Genomic DNA, 22229 nt, shown 5'->3' with positions numbered 1-22229 from the left:
CTTTCTCTCCCTTAGCCACTCACACAAGGTGCAGCGATATCAGCGGGGGCTCAGTGTGGCAGATTGTTGTACTGACCAGGTCTGACCTCACTGCAGTGAAACTACGCATATCGGTTGTGTGATGGAGATGGAGAGGATTCTGTCTATAATATATTGAGGATGGCAAATGAGCTTTGTTCAAAATCTATACTGCCCTCTGACTCACTATACCTACATTATGTACAACAGTATTCATTAACCTCTACTCCAGCCTTTATGCATGCGCGCACACACATGCACACACACACACACACACCTTGCACAGACCTACTCTGAACTCTGGTTTCTCTCGAGCAGTTATTAGTCTTCTCACACGGCACATCACAGAGCTCGGAGCTTTTTGTGAATTGGACAAGGGACAAAAACTGAACTCATCTCCTCTGACAATAGGGACATGGTTGACAAAAGCAAGAAGGCCTCGGGGCATTTGGAATCTCTTCAGCTTTTCTAATTTGTCCCAGGCACTGCAAGAGAACCATCATTGAATCAAAACATGTTTAGACAACAATTTGTTCAACAGGCACAAGGAGAAGTGCGGCAGCACACATGGAAAACTGAATTAAAATAAACAGTTCACGGCCACAAAAAGACAAGGGAACAAAACAAAGACAAAGAGAGTAGGTGTCATCAAACTGCAAAACATTAGCATAACTGAATATTAATGAAAGCACAAACCGCTACGCCTCAAACATCAGACACCACCACTGTGTTGAATATGCGTCTGGAGACAAATTCATCATCACCAAGCAGACAAGCAGGTATTTTGGCATGCAGGTGCACAAAATGGCATGCTCCTTGTCCAACCATTGGAAACTTGCAGATAATGTGACTGAATAACTGTGAAAGAAGCACAGATGGCTCCGCCATCTCATCTACAAGCACAATGCTGTGACTCACCAGTCCAGACCTAACGCCTAAAATTAGATTGCCAGAATTTTCCCCATTGAGAATAAAAACATCTCTCGCATTTACTGGTTGATAAGGTTTTAGCAGAGCCTTCCAGTTTATCACTACTGAAGCAAAAGAAGAACTTGTCATCATTCAGAGTGCACAACTGCAATAACTGAATGCAGTTTTCTTCTAATTGTGTTTCTTACTAAGCCACCTCAGGGGCACCACAGGTCTGAGGTCTGGAGAATTATTTAATAAGAACAACTGCTATAATGAAAAAGCAATGAAGAGTTTTGTTTCAGAGAATTGATTAAACTTGATAAATTAAATGTCAGATTCCTGTGAATACAAAATGTTTTATCTTTATAATAACCTAACAGATAAAAAAAAAAATATTTGCATGGATTCATTTGCTCTGTGTGCATCAGTGGAGGGAAACACTGTTGTTTTTGGCACTATTCATGGAATGGGGTGGAATTAAGAGGGACCCATTTTCAGGTGTATTAGAGGTTTGCATGGCTGGTAAAATAGATTGTTTCCTTCACTTGGGTGCATTTTAAAAGTAAATACTCTGCCACAAAAGCTTGTGAAAGCAAGGAAAAGCTTTTTCCCCAAAGAGGAAACCGATATCTTTGTGCCAGATGAGCAGAAAGGCCACAGACATGCAAGATGAAATGAGTTTATGGTGGAGATAGGCAAACATTTTCTTTCCGAGTTGCCCTGATTCTGGGAGAACAGTTGCCCAGAGTCAGGGGAGGTTCGTTTAACACAGACAAACAGATGCAGCGGTGGACAACCATGACAGCTTTGTTACTGCCACTGTCAGGACTCTGGCAGCTTTGCCGTTGTCGATTCTTGCAATACATGCAGCATGGTGAAGAATAGTAGCTCAAATTCTCATTCTCACAGCCGCTTTTAATCGGAATGGGTAGATGTATTTTTATTTCTCACTCAAAGGCGTTCTGACATCCAATTTAAATTGGGCAACATACAGTGAACTGGCACAGACCTAGCCTGCTGTTTGAAGCACAATCCTGATGAGCATGTGGGCACTGCAAGAAGAAAATCTTTGTGTATGAATCCAACCAAAATACCTCAGCAAAATGATGCCACACACCATGAGCTTTGAAAAACCAGCGCAGTGCCTGATTGTTTCTGAAAGATTGGACTTTCCCTCTGATGACCACTGTGCTTTGAAATCTCACTGCGTTTATCTGCGCACATGCTGAGAGACAGATCTCCATCACTTCAGTATAGCACCTGCAGTTTCCCCCAGCCTTTCATCCATTAAGCCTCTGATTGCAGGAGGAAGCCCTGAGTACACTCTGTGCTGACCTTGGTGCCAAAAGACAGCAGGCTGAGCTTCACCAGCTTCACAGCCTTAACTGGTGACAAAACTGGCTCCTTTTACTCTCTTACCGATATGGTTACGTTTTTACGCTGGTATCTTATCACACTTTTCCTGCATCGCACCTTAGCATGTACCCAGGGGGACACACACGATACAACTGCTATGGATGAAAAGCAATTGCTTTCTTGGCAGCACGAGCACGTAAACTCTGAGCATGACCATGAATTAAAAGGAAACAGGTTTGGAGGATAACTATCGGGGATGTTGTTTCCCCCTCGAACAAACAGCATTTCATCTCGAATCCTTCTTCAGTATGTTTTGATATAAAATGAACAGGAGGTATAACTAGCAGAGGTTTAGGCTGTGGAAACTGATTTGAAATATAGCAAGCGGTTGATGTGGAGGCATATTTCATTCATTTTGTAAAAAAATAAAAATAAAAAAATCCAGACATTGAGGGCATCCTCCTACCTGGATGTATTCTGATTTAATTTAACATTACCATGTCCCAGTATCAGGATGAAGTGAGAATGGCAGACTGCTTTACAGCTCTTTGGTTAGCACACCAACCTACAAGTGTCTAAAATGGCTGTAGTTATATAGACACTGTTTAATATATTAAATTGTTTACAGAAAGTCCCTCCTCCAATAGCGTGTAGCGTGCATCTGTCAGTATAGTTCGCCATATTTATTTACCCTCTCCGTTCTACACAGACAAATTCCTCTTCTGCTGATTCACATTTATGGCCCAGCTAATATCTTCCACCTGTGCAAGTGGATTAACGTTAAAGTCAAATCTGTAATTCTATGACTGAATGTTTTTCTTAAACTATTATAAATAAAAAAGCAGGTTAAAAATTGCATTCATTTAAACTTTTCCTGGAAAAGATGGTCTACTCCAAAGATATTAGCGGCACTAAGTACCAACAATCTTTAGAAAAATCACATGGGAAGGCTGAGTAGACTGTGTAATTAGTTCTCCAAATAATTAGTCCAGTCTAAAACCAGAACTGCTAAGGTATATTGAAGAGAAACATGCAGAAAAGCTGCTGTAGGAAAGCTCACAGGGCAGACGCAACAGGAGAGACCACAGAGTGGTATGAATTATTTATTTGTAACAAAGTGCCAGGCAGTGGGGCAGCTTATATATTTGAGTTGATGGTGTTGTTTTATGTGGAGCAAAATTTTTTAAATATTTATGTTCTGGCCTGGGAAAGAGCATCAATCATCTCTGATAAGCATGAAATGCTTTTAGTTTGCTCGAGCAGTGAAGTCTAACAAAACACTATTCTATATAAATAAATGCTTTTTACTTCCTTTTGTGAGCGTTACAACAACTGAAACATTTGAAGGTTGATCCCCTTTATTTTTTGTGTAATTTGCACCACCGTGATTCATTGTGCACTGCATGTTCGACCCTGCCTTTCATTTCAATGTCATGGCCTGTATTAACTGGAAAAGAGGAGCTCTGCTTTCATACATTTGTTATTATGTCAAAATACAATTCATTGCAAAGCTCAAACTGTCATTCACAATAAAGCAAATAGCCTGTTGGAAACCAAGGGATAAAGATGACCCCCCCCCCACCTCATCCTAAACTAACCCTCATCTATCTATAGCATCACACCATCTCTGACAGGTCCCCCATTTCAGCTTACCTCACTTGGAAATCTGCAGCTCTGCCACATATTAACTTCTGTCAAGTGTTAAGTGTGATGCTGGCTCCAACATTTCCCCTCGTCCACCTCCCAGTCTGGAGCAAGGTGCCATCCAAAACATATTAACAGGGGAAGGAACACATTAACGTGGCATCACCAGACAAATTTACAGAGCGCACAATGGGAAGTAATATGCAACAATGACAATATGCAATTGGCTCTACGCTGCACAAATTCAGCATTCAATATCCACATGTTAGGACTACTGCAGAGGAGCAGGCAGGGTCAACCGAACAAAGCAACATCCATGAAACCAATTATGAGGGCGATAGCTACTGGAAATTGTGTGTTTAGATAATGAGAAGGAGAACGTTGTGTGCCTATACGGTGTGTGTGTGTGTGTTTGTGTGAGAACATAAGATATTTTCAGTGCATACAACAGGACATTGGCCATCTGCAGTGACTGACAGTGTTTACATGGCAGGGGAAGGAGAGCATTTACTGCCAGACAGATTAGAGCTAAACACAAATACTTAGACATAAGTCTCCAGCCCATCGCCACTAAATTAGACTAAAAAAAAACTGGCAGAAACAACAAGACCTTGACATATTTCTTTTTACCTTAAGACTGGTTTCAGAAACCTTATAATTCTATCTATAAATGGAAGATGATAAACTGGAGATCTGACATTACACAACAACAACTTATTGATATTACAGTAAATGCACGTTTTCTTCCAAGTAAAGTTATCATCCACAATTGTAGCTCTCTCTACCACAAGTTTGTTTTATCATCTGTAGTTATCAATAATAACATATTAAACCCAGGGGGGGTTTCTTTATTAAATGACACTGTAGTCCTCTAAGGTTTAAATGCCATATTTGAGGCAGTGTGGCATATTTTTAATCCTATCCTTTTCTGCTTCAATGGACACACATTATTCTCCATAAAAGCCATTAGGTGTTATTCAGTCTGCATTAATCACTTCTTAGCCACGCATGGTTGAGGTTGGAAAAATAATACACATTAGAAGCAGTTAATCTATTTTCTTCATATGAACAAACCCCATATGCACAAGAGACTAGACTTAAAATAGGCAGTTTTGTGCATAATGTCCAGAAAAAGCATGAGAATCTTTTTCTCAGTAGTGCTCTATTCATTGAGCAAAGGTTTTATCAGTTATTGTCTCAATGACTGAAGTGTCCCAGGAAGTTAGAAGGAGATTTATTAAGAAGGTAAGAATCAATCTACTGTCACTTTCAAATGTCACCAACACCCTGCAGAGAAACCTGCCCTTTCCTTTACCCTCTAAACTTAATCAGATAATTAGAAGTTATTCAGCACAGCACATTTGGGCCAAAGTCTGTGGCCGGTGAGCCGCTGACGAACTGAAGTCCTCACTGATTAGGAAAGCGCTATCTTACACACAGAACTTGAAAAGCTCTGTGCTGCATGACAAATGGTTCCCACTAAGCAGGTTAGTATTGATTACACAAAGACTATCCACTCCAAATGTCAAAAATGACCAAAAAGAATTTAAAATTAGTAGTGCAAACTCTCAAAAGCCCATTGATTTTCTCTGTTTAGTGTCAACTGAATGATCAAATGTGGTATGTGTATGCACAACACTTGGGCTTTTTAAAAATATAAACTAGGACATTTTTACAGCTTTGGCATAAAAATACCTACGAACCTCGTTAGATGTGCCAATCACACGTATCCCAGCATAATTGTGGTTCAGTGTGTTTGGCACAAATACTGATTTTCATCCTATAAATACAGTTGGCCCTGTCTGGAAGTTTGTGTGCGTGTGTGTGTGTGTGTGTGTGTAAGATGGCAAAGGAAAGGGACTGAGCTATAATCATAGACACTCCAATTAGTGCTTTGGGCCTCATCTTCAGGAGTGTAGGCAGCTGAGGGACAAATAGATGCGCTGCTCATTCTCACATGCACAAATATAAATGCACACATGTTGTCTATAAACATACTCTGGGAAGATAATAACCATGAGGGACTGTTTAAAGGTCAGTACTGATAATAATCAATTTGCTTCTTGAAATAACTAAGAACTATCTGCCACATTTAATAGTGTTATTTGTTTCAATTCTGCAAATCTTGGTGCTATTTCTTTTTTCTTTTTTTTAACCTTTTGGAGAAAATGAGAATGAGCAAGCCTTCATTAAAGCAGCCACCGTAATGCCTTTATGCCGAACTGCAATAGGAGGCTTCTCTAACTGTCGGCGGCGCATTTGATTCCCATCTTTGAATAAGGACAAGGGTGACAGAAAGACGGTAAATGACAAATTGGATGCAGCATTTTGAAGACAAAGATGGTAGAGAGGGAATCGAAAAGGAGGGGGATGGGTTCAAAGCCGTGGCAGCGCATGAGTGGGGGAATTTAAAATAAAAAAGACACATGACAAAGGAAGGCAAGACGCAAAAGAAGAGCTGACAAATGAGGGATGAAGCAAGAGGAAAAAGAAAGTCACTTTTTCTACAACTGAAATCCAAACATGCCAACTGCGTCACTAAGCTATTGTCTATTTTGTATTTTAACACCTTCCTCATATTGTGTAAAAACACAACGTGATGAAGCTGAAATATGGTTTGCTGTTAATTATCTGAAGTGTAGATGCGTTGCCAGAACGGAGCACACAAACACAGTCTCTCCACATTTTCAACATACTTCCCAAAGCCTTCCGTTTCATCTCTTCTACCCTGCCCTCATACTCTTAACACCACCTAAGCTTCTCATTCTTCCATATCAATCTCCCAGTTACCTTCTGCTTTTCATGCATCCCCTCTCGCACCCTTTGGGGGGCTCTTACTCTTACAACCTCTGATTCAGCCTGAATAAAGAATATAATTAAACTAGATGCTTGTCTGCTCTCCAGCTGTTGCCCTTTAAATGCGCCTGGATCTCGACTTTACATTGACGCCTCTTTAACTCGCCTGCCACCTTAGAACCAACCTGCTGGTGGAGATGATATGCTGTTGGCTGCAGATTATAAATATGCATTGCACATGGGAAGTACAGGTTGTGGAAAGAGTATAAAAATACATTTTTTCCTTTGTAGAACTGTCATCAAGGGGCGTATAATACATTATTTATGTAAAATGAAGTTTGAATACAAGTATTAAATCTTAAAAAAAAAAAAAAACTCCAATTGCTTTATATTTACGAAACCCAGGGTGTCTGCACCTTACCAAATTATTCTGTCATGCAGCATTAGATTTTGATGCGTGTGTGCATGTGGGTTGGTATGGTTTAATAATATATATATATATGCAGCCTCTCTCTTCTATCATTTAGTTTGTTTGAGCATGAGTACACCACAGTGATAAGGACTTGTCTCCTGCAGTGCAGCAAGAACAGGAAGGTGCAATGAAAAGTCTCCTGGAGTATACAAATCACATGTCCTGAAACATTTGGGGAAAGCTGCTTCGCTTATCATGCCCTTTCCGTGTTAGCACAGCCCATGCAACTTACTCCTTAGCTCAATTCTAATTACAACTCAGTGAGCAAGGGATTATGCAAAGCAAGTAAACAGAGGAAGAGTGACACAGGGGTTTCTCTCCTGAGGTCACTTTGAGATAGCGTTCACAGATAATTATTCATCAGCCTGCTAATTAATTAATTAATTAATTAACTAACCTTACAGAATTTGGCCACCTGCTCAGTATGGAGGAAAACTGGGCGATTTCCAACTCATTTATACCTTCTTGTAGACATAGATTTTTTTCTGCTAACATTTTACTAATATCACATTAAACTGAATTTCTGCCGCAACAATCACAACACAACTATTTTATAGCCATCAATTTCTCATTCAGGAATAAATTAAGGTGGAATGTTCAAAAAAAAAAAAGTTAAACCAAAATTTCAGTTTGTTATTCCTTGCTACAGACACAGATGTTTTTGATGCTATTTGAACTTAACAAGCTTTGGATGTTTTGATTTTAAACTTACAAACTTCAAAAAACAAATGAACTAGATGCTGCCATTATGACAACTACGAGAGGACAGTCTGTTGTAGATACGATTACTTCAGAACAATATTTGTGAAAATGTGTAAACATTAGGAACAGAGAAGAATAAGGTTTGGTGTCAAATTTGTTAAATACAGGTCTCTTATGGATACTATATAAAATGCAGAGGGAAAACTGGAGTCTGGTCCTCAATAAAGCCTCAAGGGTTTAATCATATTGTTTACCGCACATTAATTTCCTTGTAATACCATAAACACTGAGAGTTGAAGAGACCTTCTCTAATCTCCTCAAAGGTTAATTAGGAGTGGCCACGGTATTATTTTGGGTTATATTATATAATTGGGATACACTGCAACTGAGCAACATGTAGAACATTTCTGCATATCAGTAGCATCCAACCCATCACTGGTATAAAGACGCTCAGTAAGAAGAAACAATGCAACATAAGGTCTGTTCCCTTTTCCCGAGGGTGACAGTCAAAGATAATACAATCTCTTCACCGGTGACCTTTTCAAAACACTGAAATATTGCTGTCGCGTGAATTTGGTTGTATTTGGTTATGTGTGCACACATGATCACGTGCACAGCCAGCAGCATTAACATTGATTACCAGTATACATCTGCAAGTCATTTTTTTTGCTCTCCAGCCACGAGTCCTGCTCTTGGTATGGTAATAAAGTCTCTCAGTGGAGGCTGCACGGTGCACTGAATGCAGCTGCTGAATTTTGCATATTGAACCCACTCTCAAACCTCCTCCAAGAGAATGATGGAATTGTCACATTCTCATCTGCTGCTTCGGCTTCAAAGCAAATATGTCCTCACAATGGTGACAATGGACAGTCAGTCCATTGAAAACCTGTTTCTTTGTTGAACATTTACCCAGCTAGGATTTTCTCTTTACATGAAGAATAAGATCAAAGGAGGAGCTTCAACCTGAACGTTTCATTAAAATGTTTTGCTGCATTGTGGACAAGCTGAATCAAGCCACTAATTCAGTACTACTTGCAAGATGTAAAAGAAAATGTTCAAAAGATCTTGCCAGCTTTTGATATTTTGAGTAACTCACCCCAGTATAATATCTATAAACAAGACATACTTTCTGATTTGTTTTAATGCCACCACCCTAAATGCTTCTTTTCTCATTCACCACTGTATAAGATATTGTCCTTTGTTCTTATTCCAGCCTTTAAATGGCTTCCTCTGCATTTGTACTTTTTTCTGGGGAAGAACCATCACTGAAATCCCGAAGGTCTGCAGTGTAACTCTGAGTCATCATAATAAGTCTGCTCCCATTCTCTTTGCCTCATGTCTTTCCTCTGCCTACACAGCATCACCATCTGTCTCTCACATACCTGTTTGTTAATAAGAGTACGAGGGGGTGAACTTACACAGGTAGCATGTCAAAAAGATGTATGTCAATACAAATTCAAATACTCATGTGATTATTCATAATTTTACAGAAGGTATTTGCTAATTTTACAACACAAAATAATCGAGGATTAAAGGCCAATTTACTAGTTTCCGGAGTTTTCAACTGCATCTCACAGTCAGTGAACAGAAGTGTCTGTCATCACATGACCTGTGTTGAGCTACTGCAGAAATACTGCAGAAATACAATGATAGAAGGAGTATCTGCCAGTTTTCACCAATTATTCAGATGTGTGATCATTCAAACTCAAAGGAAATCTGAGAAAGTCTATGGCCTGGTTCATGCTTCCTGTTTGGTCTGATGACACCAGTGAACAGCTTGATGTGACTGACCTTGATGGTCAGGATTTTCACACTTTGATAAAAATTTTGTGTGGCCACGTTGAGATGGCAAAATGCTGAGATGCTGCCCACTTTGGCAAGACAATCCAGCCATGATTGCATAATCTGACACACCTCCTGCTTTCATTCCAGCATTAACTCAGCTCAGATCCTTGGTTCAGGATTCATGTTGGGCTGCTTACAATGATAAATCCATGCAAATATGGACATGCCAGGTTTGTCAGCTGGAGTTGCACAATTTTGGCTTCTGCTGTAATGTATAAACAATGTGCACACAATGTTATCTCTGCCATAGTTACATTAATGTTATGCAACTGAATGCATATGTTGACAGGTATAAATCCTAGTGTGCTTTGTGTGCTGTCAACTTCTGACACTTCTGACAGAGATCTGGCTGATTATTTAGAAAACCCGAAAACCCAAACAAATAAATAAAAAAATAACAACAACCTAAAAAAAAAAAAAAAAAAATCAAACAAAAAAACCGAACTGCAATACAAATATTATTTAAAGATGGTCATTAGCCATTTTATGGTTTTCTAGTTTACATTATAGTAATATGAATCAGTATTCAATTAGCTACAGTTCCACGCACCAATTAAAACGCTGCTCACAACAAGCAACACAATGGCGGCTTCGGACTGATTTGATTTCCTTTTAAACACCTTCTCTCACCCGTGTACCAGCAGCTGAAATGCACAAATGTCACACAAACGTAAAAAAACCCCACACATTTTCTTGCCCAGGAGAAAATATAAAATTAGCTTAACTTTACCTGAAACAGGGCGCCCATTTAAACTTCTCCCTTGTATGTCGTTGAAGGAAAAGAGAGTGCGCGTTACCGTTGCTATTTACGGTAAGTGTTAGTCGTCCAGTAAAAATGCCTGTCGATTATTAGCACAAATTATATCGTCAATGTTTCTTATAGTGAACAGTTTCAGGAGGAGATTTTTTTAATCGTTTTCAACAAAAACAAATCTGAAATAGTTCATAAAATAAAAGTGAACACAAATAAATGTGCGGCAAAAAAATACGACTAGGTGGATGACGTGTATGTGTAAGGGTCCTTCGGACTTCCGGGTGTGTATAAACAGTTGGCTAACGAAGTCGCCTTGAGAAAATGTGAGTTTTTTTTCCCCCCCGTTTATCGCCAGATTTATCTCAGTATTTGTGATGATAATGAATGAGTGTCGATGTGCTAAAGAGCCGTGTTCACTCTCTTCGTCAGGTCTAAAGTCACGTTTAAAATCACGCTGACGTCGGACCCCCGGCTGCCGTACAAAGTGTGAGTACACTGACAGCATTACATCTCTGTGCATTTACTGTGTAAAAATTGGATTTAAAACCAGTTTAAACCGCGAACTACGATGTTTTTCGATTTTTTTTGAAAAACTATATTTATGTGTTATGTTTGAGCTAAACGAAGTTTGAAACATCTGTTAGTGTAAAACAGTGATTTACATGCTGTCCCTTAATACAGCAGCTAACAGTGTTTCCTTTGTATTTGCATCCTTTTAGTGTGGATAATAATAATATCTTGATTGTTTTGTGGGATTTGTTATACCTTAACTGGATGAATCTTATCTCAGTGTGTGCCCATTTGTCTCACATTAAGAGTCCTGTGATGCAAGCAAGGCTATAACAATAACTAATAAAAGTCAAAATATTATAAAATGAACTTTATATACCATTTTGTAAAGCGTTACAAAGGCAATGAAAGCAGATGCATGAAAACAAGACCAACACAATACTAATAATGGATGGGGTCAACACAACTTAAGTTTTTGTTGTGTGGATTTTATCAAATGTTGGAAATATGTATTTAAAATTATGGTTCATATTGACCTGGGCTGCTTCCCCTCATTATTCAGATTTGCCTACCTATTTCTAAATGTTTTCTACTCGATTCAGATAAGGTTGTGTTGTGATATTCATGATACCAGTTTGACATACATTTTTCCTGCTGGTAAGAAGGATTATCCTCCTGGAAGTAGTTGTCAATTAATTGTGTATTTTATTGCCATTGACCCTAAAATCATGACTGATTGGTATCAGGTGGCTTGAACTGTGTAAAGTTAAACTGTGTAAACACTGTCCACACCATCATCAGCCGTCTGGACTGTTGGACTGTTAATGCTGAGGCTGTCATCTGCTGAAGAAATCCAGAGTCAGGTGTAAACTTTCCCAGAGCTCCCTGTCCATATCTGCTGGATAATATGAATTATTGTGCTGCTACATGATTAGCTGATGGCTTGAATGAACAGCTGGATAGGTGTTCCTAATAAAGTGCTCATAATGATACGTGTGAGCAAATGTTGGCCCCAGTAATATGCACACATCATTTGGGCATTCTTTAAAAAAATGTTCTTCAGTATTTTTAGAAGGGGGCACGTCTCAATTCAAATCTCCTTTGGACAAGCATCCCAGAGTTTGGGGTCTCTTCACCTCTGGTCATTGCATTGGTTCCACAAACAGGATTGCACAATTTAGGGAGATTTATCTGATTTATCTAAACTTTGAATAAATCTCCTTTGATCAAAACAGAAATAACACAGGCATGACGAGTGGGCCTTGTAAACTTTTAATCCTGGTGAAAGTAAGAAGCAGAGTTATGACTGTGACATTTATTTGGCACCATCACACTGGGGCTCAAAACACAGAGAGCAATAAAATTAGCACAGGGTCATCCTCTGGGTATAAGACCCATAATTTTTACATGTGCACACTGCGGTCCATGCCACCTGTGTTTTGTCACATTCCAGCACAGACAGTTGCAGGGCTTAAAGTGCTCCGGCACCGTGCCGGAGCTTTGATTAAAAAAAGATCAACATTAAAAAAACAAGCCTGTTGATGCGGGATATTGTCCGGTTCGAGCAGTCAGTTGAGTTCACCTATCAATAGAATGAGAGTAACGCAGTTTTCCCTCTCAACCAAAATAACATCACTAGCCAATCAGCAGGGTGAACTTTAAGGAAGTACATTTTCTGGAGTACTGTACTTAAGTACAGTTTTTGAGTATTGTACTTTACTTGAGTATTATTGTTGGCCAATAACATTAGAGCTAGCCAGTTAGCTTATGTTCCAAGCTAACGGCCCTGTTTCTTACCTTGCTCTACGTTTCTCTTCCCACCTTCACCGTCACCACCTTTTTTGAAAAATATTTGTTTAGAAAATGTCTTATTCTCTTTTCTTTTCCGATCACCGGACTGATGCTGACCGGACAATTACCTACTGAACTTCAGACAACAGAAAACAGCCTAGCATAGCAACAGTAACCAAGGGGGGTGGGGCTTAGCAAAGGCTCGGTGGCCAAACCATTTGTTCGGGGTCAAGCTTCGATGGGTGAATTTTCTTCACCAATTGGGAATCCAATTGGCCATCTGCCCCTACTGGGAATCAACCCCAGGACCTCCTTATTGTGGGGCGGCAGTGCTAACCACTACGCCACCGTGCTGCTCGAGTTTAAACGGCAGAAAAAAATCGGTAGATCAGCATCCTCCATCTGTATTTTTCCTTTACATCCCGAACTGAGAAACAGAAATATTATATTTTTATTTATTTTTTATTATAAATATGATTATATATGATAGATATCTACTTTGTTTATCCTGAGGGAAATTCACTTACATGCATCACTCACACAACAGACAAACAATAAGACATACAGGCTGCTTCACCTTTAAACTGCAATGTGCTTTACATCCCAACATGACAGACAAACAGCTCGTTTTTGTAGAGATTGGATGATGAAAGGTTTACAAGCACAAAATAGGCTCAGCAACGGGGAACTATATAAAAATGTATGTTGATAGTTGTGGCACATGAGACACTGTGCTAAAACACCTGGTTAATAATCACACAGCTCTACTTAAGGGGATCCGACTCCGGATCTTCTGTCCTGAGTCTCTCATTCACTATTCACTAAATATTCCCTAACCCTAACCCTTGATGTATGTTTTTGTAGGCCTTGGAGCATGTAGGAGGCGTCCTCCATTGACAAATGTTGTGTTGGATCCATTGGAGTAAAGTAGCAGCTATCTGAAAGTGTGTAATTGTTTGTGCCATAAATGGTCTCATGCTTTCATAGAAATGAGTCAGACAGAAGTAATGTTACACTCAATTGAGCCTTGTAAAGAAATGTTCTTTCCTCTTTATTCTGCGGGGATTGGAAAGAGGGGCAGTCATAGTGAATGGTCATAGATCTACACATCCTGTAATTCTGTGAGAGCTGCTGTGGTGTAAGAGTTTAACCCTTAAACAGTGGAGTGCTTGTCGATCGACGGTCAGGTCAATAGGTTGAGAGACAATATTTAATCATGACTTTCCTGCTTTAAAAAGTAAACAGTAAAAGATTGGGGAATAGAGTGAAGTATTTTGTGCTCTTCTAAATTAAATCATTGTTGATTTTTTTTTTTTTTCTCTTTTCAATAGACTAAGTGTCCCAGACAGCACACCATTCACAGCAGTTTTGAAGTTTGCAGCTGAGGAGGTAAGCTTACGTTCTTTCTTTAATTCTTTAATGTTGATAGCTGTTATTTGGCCGGAGAGTTCAGATGAGGTCAGATGAATCAACTTTTTCCTCATACATGGAGAGAGGAGAGAGGATGCTGCCATGTTTTTCCTCCAAACACTTGCAGGGTGTCTTGCTTTATAAAGTAACAGGCAAAGAAATGCCTTTTCTCAAATCAAATCAAATGAGATTTATTTGTATAGCTCCAAATTATAACAAAGTTACATCAAGGCACTTTACACCAGTTTGTCTCAGTCGGTCACATATTCAAGGTCTAATTGTGTCATTGCATTAAGCTTAGCCTAAATATACGATTTGTCTGTCTGTCTGTGTGTGTGTGTGTGTGTGTGTGTGTGTGTGTGTGTGTGTGTGTGTCTGTGTGTGTGTCTGTGTGTGTGTGTGTGTGTGTGTGTCTGTGTGTGTGTCTGTGTGTGTGTCTGTGTGTGTGTCTGTGTGTGTGTCTGTGTCTGTGTCTGTGTATATATATATATGTGGGATAATTTACAGTGTCACTGCTGAGCTTTTCTCTCAGAGCAGAACAAGTTGACTTTCCATCTGCTCAGCACATATGCTACTCACAGCTCTCTCCTTTTTTTTGTTTGGTTTTTTTTTATTTTATTTAAGTCACCATAGCTTTGTAACAAGACTCAACATTTGTTGCTTAAAATATGGAAAACAGGCAAAAGAAAATAAAGTCAGAAATAAGACGCAAATGAATAAATAATGTATCAGGAAAAATACACTCACTACGTATTGAAAGATAGCATTTATACACGGGCTGTACTAAACTGGAGTCTTGGTGCTGTAGGTTAGGAGACTGTTCAGCTGCATATTTCAGTCATATATCTTAATCAACTTGTATTTCAGTCAAAACAGTAATAGGCTGCACAGGCTGCCATTTCCACATGTCCCACATGCTTTATACACATAACCAGGACCTAGACCTTGTTCCACTTAATGTCCATAAAGATACAGCAGCACAGAGCTTATAGTGTCCTCATGGAGGACTGTGGCTGCTGCTGCTGATGTGCAAACAAGGCATTAATATGTTTTGGCACAAACCAGCTCCATGATGAGACATAAATTTCACATTTGATGTCTGGTTTTGTGTCGTCTAATACTGAAGCCCCCATCAAGAGTGAGCACCCGTGAGTGGGATGCTGTTTATCATTTTGACTAGTAAAAGAGCAAAGACTGCTGTTCAGACAGTCACTTGGATGTTTTTCTTTGGCAAAAGTGGTTGGTATTTAATTTAGTGTCATTAATCAGTGCCAAGTTCACTTTTAATTAGCATGAGTGTATTTTATTGAGACACCTCATACAAGTACAAATTATATCTCTATATTTCCTAAAAGCTCTAACTAAAAAGTGATATTTTTTTTACTTGGTAATCATCAGGGGCTGATTTGTGTTAAACTGCACAAACTGCACTTGTGTTTCATCCAGCAATTTTACATCACACCAAACAGAGCTCCATCAACACTCATGAATTCTTCATCCAGACATTTTGTCGTGTTTGCAGCTTGTGGTACCTGGCAGTAGTTTGTTGAGCATTGTGGTTCTAGTGGGGCTGCATTTTTCTGAAAACGGAAACACACGAGCGTGAAAGTTAGCAGACAAAAGACTGAAAACAAAACAGACTACGCAGCATTTTCTTTTTCCTCTAGTTCCACAAAGTTTTTTTTTTTTTCTGATGACATTGTGTCTACAGCTCCTATTATGAGGTTGTCCCCCAAAAGAATTGGTGTATCTCATTGTGCTGAATTAATGGATGAGTTTCTCTCACTGATTTCTTTTTTCACACTGTAGACGTCAGGCCAAGGGGAATTGAGCAACAGCATGTCCCTGATTATTCAATCAAAGGAATTTAGTACTGCTGAAATATTAGAAATGTGAAACTGTAGCTTCTGCTTTGAATTTCACAATGGCAATGTGTAATTGTTGTCTGCCTCATTGTCTTTTACAGTTCAAAGTGCCGTCAGCAACCAGTGCAATAATAACAAATGGTGAGTTTAATGGGAGTCTTTCTATGAGTGACTTTTTTTTTTTTTTTTTAATCTTCTGAAAATTACTCAAAGTGCCAAAGTGGTCTATTTATAAGCTTGACAGTTATTCTTCAGGAGTTTAGATCAGAGAGGCGTTTTGCCTCATGACAGAAACGCAGTTTCAAAACATCAACACCAAGCTGGAGAGATTTAAGGCCGCTCTAAAAAAAATCAGCATGTGAACTGCAGGGGGAAGCGGCAAATCAGGTGATGACTTAAATACAGTCTTGTGATATAGTGACACTGCACACCTACCAGCAAACTTGCAAATTTTGTAATTAAAAAAGCAGTTTAATAGTTTGTCTAAAAGCATATATCGTAGCTTTCAAATATATAATATATTGTGCTAAAAGAAAACTCTTTGTTGCCTGATTTTTAAGGTTCAAATTGAGTTTCAAGAAATCCTGTCTAAAATTCCCATTGATTATCCTCATCATCACACTCCAAGTAGTTTATTGTCATTGTTCATAAAGCAACAAGATAACATTCGAGTCATCACGGAGTTGGCATAACCCTACATCCCTGTTCCTTTAATTCAATCCCCACAAGGGGATATGAAGAACTATCCATAACTTTAGACAAGATCAACGTGGAATTTATTGACGTACTTAGAGTCCAAGTCCTGAGGTCTTAAATGGGAAAATTGCTGTGCTGTAGAAGGAGTAACAGTAGTACCCTTTGGGTGTTACTTACAGCAGCTTTAATTAATGGCAGTCTCTGTTTCTGCTATTAATTCTGCTTGACCTTTATTGATCTGTATCGGCTACCCGGTGGAATTCCAAGAATGCTGATGGCACTTATCTCGTCCTCCAAACACAGACTAACATGCATTGATCCAGTATTGGCACGGGATTTCGTTTGCACATTAGACACAACTAAGAAAAGCAAATTAGAGCCTAAAAAAAAAAAAAGAGAATGAACTCGAGAGCGACTGGTCAAAATGTTTGCTACATGCTTGGCAATATCATAAGTGACTGAGTTTATGCTGCTGACGACAGGCCTGAGGGGCTCCATCTTCATGATTATATGCAAGGAATGCTGTCTTGTGGGTACAGATGGCGGTAAGATGGCTTTCTGTATTTTCTGGAGGCTTTCCATTATCTTCCTCTTGTAGCCATCCATTGGATCATGTCTCAGTAGTTTATAAGTTTTAGTGTCGCTGAGTAATGACACGATCTTGGCGTTCCCTACGTCCGAGCTCTAACAAGCCACTGACATTCAATAGCGGGGATAACGACTCCTCTGAGGCTATAAATCTTTCATCACCAGCCAGTCAGACTTGCTTTACCTAGTCAGAAGGCACAAAATGAGGAAGTTCCTTGGATGAGAGGCGAAACGTCTGCAAGGATATAATACCAATTCCAGTCGTTCCCCAGTCAGTTCTCTTTGGATGACCTGAATGAATGAAGACATTCACAGAAATGGAAAAAAAAAGTAAAGATGCTCATACCCAGAAATGTATGACACCCATCTTACTTGATATGTACAGCTTTTAATGATTATTTGACTTGAATATTTCTATGACAACATGGAGTGTTTAAGAAATGTGGCAAGAGCTTCTGTGAAACACCAACAGAATCACATCTAAAATAACCAGAGTCTGGCAAATGTGAAAACACTCAGCAAGTACAGAACAGTTAATCACTCGAACAAATTACAGTAAATTGTCTTTCATTATTTCAGGGAACATTGTTATTTCATTCGTTGTTTACTTACAACTAAAGTAATCGAAAAATCTATGCTTTTTGTGTACGTCTGTCTTTGTTTCGACAGTGTTGGACCGTAGAAAACAGTTTGCCTGATGTGTTCTGTCACATTGGTCATAAAAAGAGAAAATAAGATTTACGGGCCTGTGGGAACATGTTGGATGTATGTGATGAGATGTGACCTCCATGTTAAATATGTATTTCTTGTTTTTTTTTTATCAGCGCAGAATTAATGACTGGGCTGTTTTTATTCCAGATGGAATTGCCTGCTGAGGCACGCTTTCATTTTTTTTTATTTTTGCCTATTGCAACATCATTATGAGTGAACTGCCAATATTGTAAATGGTCTTTTTTCATTTCCGTGCTACTCATTTACATGATGGTCTATTCATTTGAATTGTATTGTGTCTTTCTTTTTATCTTTCTTTCATTGTGACTTGCAGATGGAATAGGAATCAACCCTACCCAGACAGCAGGTGAGTTATTTTGTTCCGTTATTAAAAAGAACAAGAAGAAAAAAGCTATTGCCGGCATAGAATAAAACTATTTAGTTGCTCCATTAAAGTCGTTCCAGATGATGTGAGATGGTAAGTGATAAGCTCCTCGCCACATGCCAGTGTACTTTCATCAAAGCCTTAATAACCCAAAGCAGTATTACCAAACTTGAATAAAGCGTGTTTCATAATACACTGTGGTAATGTTTTAATAATAAAATTAATGAGATTACTTTGAGCCCATGACAATGGTGGGTGGTTCCACAAAGGACCAGAAAAAAAAAATAAGATGTCATAAATCAACCTGGCATAATGATCAGGCTTAATTAAGCCAGATTTGAACAATGTATCAGTAAAAGTAAGGGACTGTTCAGAAGTGTCAATAAATCCAGAACCAAAGCAAACAGTCCTCACTCACATTACCCGCTCAGCAAACATTGCAGTGGTGTGCACCGACTCTGAGAAGGGCGGGAGTGCGAATCACATTCGAAATGGCTCTGAGTGTGGTTGATTAATTGAAAATGATTAAAGTAAGCTTGAATTAGCAGGATAAATTTGATCTGGCTGCATCTGTGTGTTTGAGCAGGTCTCAGAGTTGTTTATATGGAAATGGTGTTTACTGAGTCTTCAACATAGATGCATTGCCCAGAGAAGCAGTATTTAATATACAATTACAAAGCAACCTAGCAACTGCAGGCGAGTTTGATGCACCAAGCTGTTCAGTGCTTTACTTCAGATTCCCATATTATTGCTGAGCTGTGGTGAATCACTTTTCTTTTTTTTCTTTTTTTTTTTTTGTCTGTGTCAGCCTCCTTTGTGTTTTCCCTGAGGTCTGTTCTGAAAATGTAGCCCACCTCTCCTTATGTAAGTCGTCATCTTCAAAAAAATAAATAAAAGAACACGTAACAGACGATCGGCTTTTCCGTATAGAGCAGGATAAGAAAATACCTGCTCTGAGCAAGGGCAAGATTGGCTCTTTTTCAGCTGAGAAAGGAAATGAGTGGTGGGAAATCACTACAGCTTTTTATCTGCGCAACACTTATGCTCTGCTGTGCTTCCAAAAATAGCCTCAGTTCAGACACCCCTGTCAGATTGCCCCTTTTTCCTTTTCCAACCGCTGCAGCCGTGTTCACAGGATTGAGTGAAAGGTAGAAACTGATCGGATGTAATTTTACATCCCTCTTTTCTTCACACAGCTTTACACAGCAAATATTGTGCATTTTTTTCAGACATAATAGAGATGCACTTACATTCTGTTGGTCCTGAGACTGAGTCATGCATACATGACCAAATTACTGTATTAAATTGCTTTGTGGTTGTTATGAACTGATATTGTGTGATTTATTTTTTTTATCTTTATATTCCTCATAATCTACAGTTACATTTACAACCTCAAATCGTTTTGTTTTGTTTTAAATCAACATTTCTGAGTAGAGATAGTTTTTAGTTTGTTGCCCAGCTGGCGATCTGTCATCTTGTTTGCAGCGTAGAGACAATAGTGGTTGTAAACCCCCCACCCACATATTAAAGCACACCGATTATAAAATGTTCTCTGTCCTGTGTTGCAGGAAATGTGTTTCTAAAACACGGCTCAGAGCTTCGCCTCATTCCCAGAGACAGAGTGGGAGGACAAGGAGACCGATGCTGCTTTCCCTCTTTGACAGCTTAATGACTCACCCAGCAGAATCATATAACACTTGAGACCCAGGAAACACCTCAGAGTGTGTCATATTTATTTTCTGGCCCACAACTGACAGTGGCTCACATGAGAACACATATATAAATATTTAAACATGATAATGACATGCATACACACTTGCATGCCCCCCACTTTACCAGGCAATTCTCTTTTTTTTTTTTACCTGAAGATATACTCACATCAAAAGATTAGAGTAATTCCCATACATATACAAATACAGCACAGCAGCCACATCCTGGGAAAGATTTTAGCAAAGATTAAAAAAACAGCTGAGTCAATAATTATAGCTTTTGTGTCTTTGTAAATTATAACAAACAATCAGTATGACTAACAGTACAGACTATTAGACCATTTTTTTAATGGCATTGTGAAGATGGACATTTGAAAATTAATTTTTTTAATACATATACATACATGTGTGTGTGTATGTATATGTACATGTGTGTTCAGCCTCTTCTTAGGGACCATTTTCACTATATGTGGCTGTTGATGTAGGAAAATGTCTGCCCGTAGTATACTTTATCGGGCGGCTGCTCCCAGAAAAGTATTCCTCAAATCATGGATCTGTGCTCAGCTCATATTGAGGATCAGACTTCCCTATAAGAGAATATCTACAGATTATGATACATTGGCTAATCTAAAGAAATGAGCTTGACTGGATGTCAAACTGTGCAGGCAGGTAGATCTTTGCTGCCCTCTGTCAGCTTACATTTCACCCTCAGTTTGTACTCACCCGAATGCCTCACCTCTGTATTGCAAAATATGTCTTATGTCTCCTCTTTGCACAATAAATATAAAAAGATTGCCCTGAGTAATTTGAATGTTTTATTAATATGCACCATTAGATTAGTTCGGAGCGGAGCAGCAGGTGGTGAGGAAATAGGGACGGTAACCCGAAGAGCATAGATTGAAACAAAGAGGTCCCCCACACTGTGCCACAATGTGTGAGTGCAGTCTTTAGACCTGTGTCTACTCTTTTGACAGGAACCTGCTGACAATTTCAAAAATGGCTGGATAGAGGGGAAAAAAAGGTTTCATATAAAGTCTTACAAAAAAAGCATGACTAAGAAGCAGAGTAGGAGTGTGGGCCTTATTGTTTCTGTGACTGATTAATGAGGGAAAGCAGTTTATCCCCTTCACATTAATCATTATCGTCTAAGAAGGTCTGAATCATTTGGTTCTTAACCATTGTTTTTTTTTTTTTTTTCCCCCCCACCCCAGGGAAACAAAAATGCATAGTTGGTAAAGAAAAATGGAAGAGAGGCTAATGGAGCGTGCATAATTCACAAGAGGAAGCACGCCGTAGTGTCTCACCATCCATTAGGACACAGGCTCAGATGGATAGGAGGAGCAGGAGCGCCATCACAAATGGACCTCCTCATTTATTTTAATCAAAGTCACTGTTGGGCACATTCACCAGACATTTATTTCTGAAATGACTAAAGACCACAGACTGTTCTAGATGCAGTAGCATCTTGGCCTTGGTGCTCTGAAAAAGAAAATGCATGATTACCGCTAAATAATTCATATTTACAAGCCCACTGTGAAACTGTGTGCACATTTCATTTGAAATCTTTAAAATCTTTGTGTTTTCTTATAGGGTGGAAAGTTGTTGATCAACAACCCAGCATGAATATATAAATACTAAGATAACGATTCCATAGATTCATTTAAATTAAAAATTAAACTTGGACGTTAAGTTATTTCATCCCATCCTGATTTTATGCTCTTAGGCATGAAATTAAAATTTCACTCTCGAACAAAACAAGAGTGGCAGTTTAATCTCCATGAGCAACGAAGTAGAAGGAAGCTTCGTAATCACATTTCAGGTTAAGCTCTCTGTCCTGAGCCAAGTCCGGGATGGGCTGCGGATCCAGCAGCAGCACTTTTCCAACCTTCAGCAAGTTAAATGGCTTCCTGGGAAACTTGTTCGGCAGGCGGCAGAAAGGCTCGGACTATCGACTGTGCAGTGGAACACATCCTCAGGGCAGATGTCACATCAATGATGATCTGACTGAGACGGCCTGAAAATGTAAGAATCCTTCAGCTGATATGAATCAGTGCACAGAGGAATA

At 39.1% G+C, this 22229-nt stretch overlaps 1 protein-coding gene across 1 annotated transcript; it reads left to right on the top strand.

The window, feature by feature from the left end:
- The first annotated feature begins 10766 nt into the window (after nt 1-10766).
- On the top strand, nt 10767-20965 carry ufm1 (ubiquitin-fold modifier 1). The gene is made up of 6 exons (XM_029519136.1): nt 10767-10822; nt 10929-10985; nt 14132-14189; nt 16177-16216; nt 18405-18437; nt 20024-20965. Coding segments are annotated over exons 1-6 (291 nt in total). The 5' UTR covers nt 10767-10820; the 3' UTR covers nt 20125-20965.
- Nucleotides 20966-22229: the final 1264 nt, after the last annotated feature.

The sequence above is a fragment of the Echeneis naucrates genome, chromosome 14, assembly GCF_900963305.1.
Source record: "Echeneis naucrates chromosome 14, fEcheNa1.1, whole genome shotgun sequence".
NCBI lineage: Eukaryota > Metazoa > Chordata > Actinopteri > Carangiformes > Echeneidae > Echeneis > Echeneis naucrates.
This window is presented reverse-complemented; position numbering and strand designations above follow the sequence as displayed.

Coding starts and splice junctions, on each gene's coding strand:
- ufm1 (XM_029519136.1), top strand. Junction 10,986..14,131: donor CCCCGGCTGCCGTACAAAGT/GTGAGTACACTG, acceptor TCTTTTCAATAG/ACTAAGTGTCCCAGACAGCA. Junction 18,438..20,023: donor CAACCCTACCCAGACAGCAG/GTGAGTTATTTT, acceptor CCTGTGTTGCAG/GAAATGTGTTTCTAAAACAC.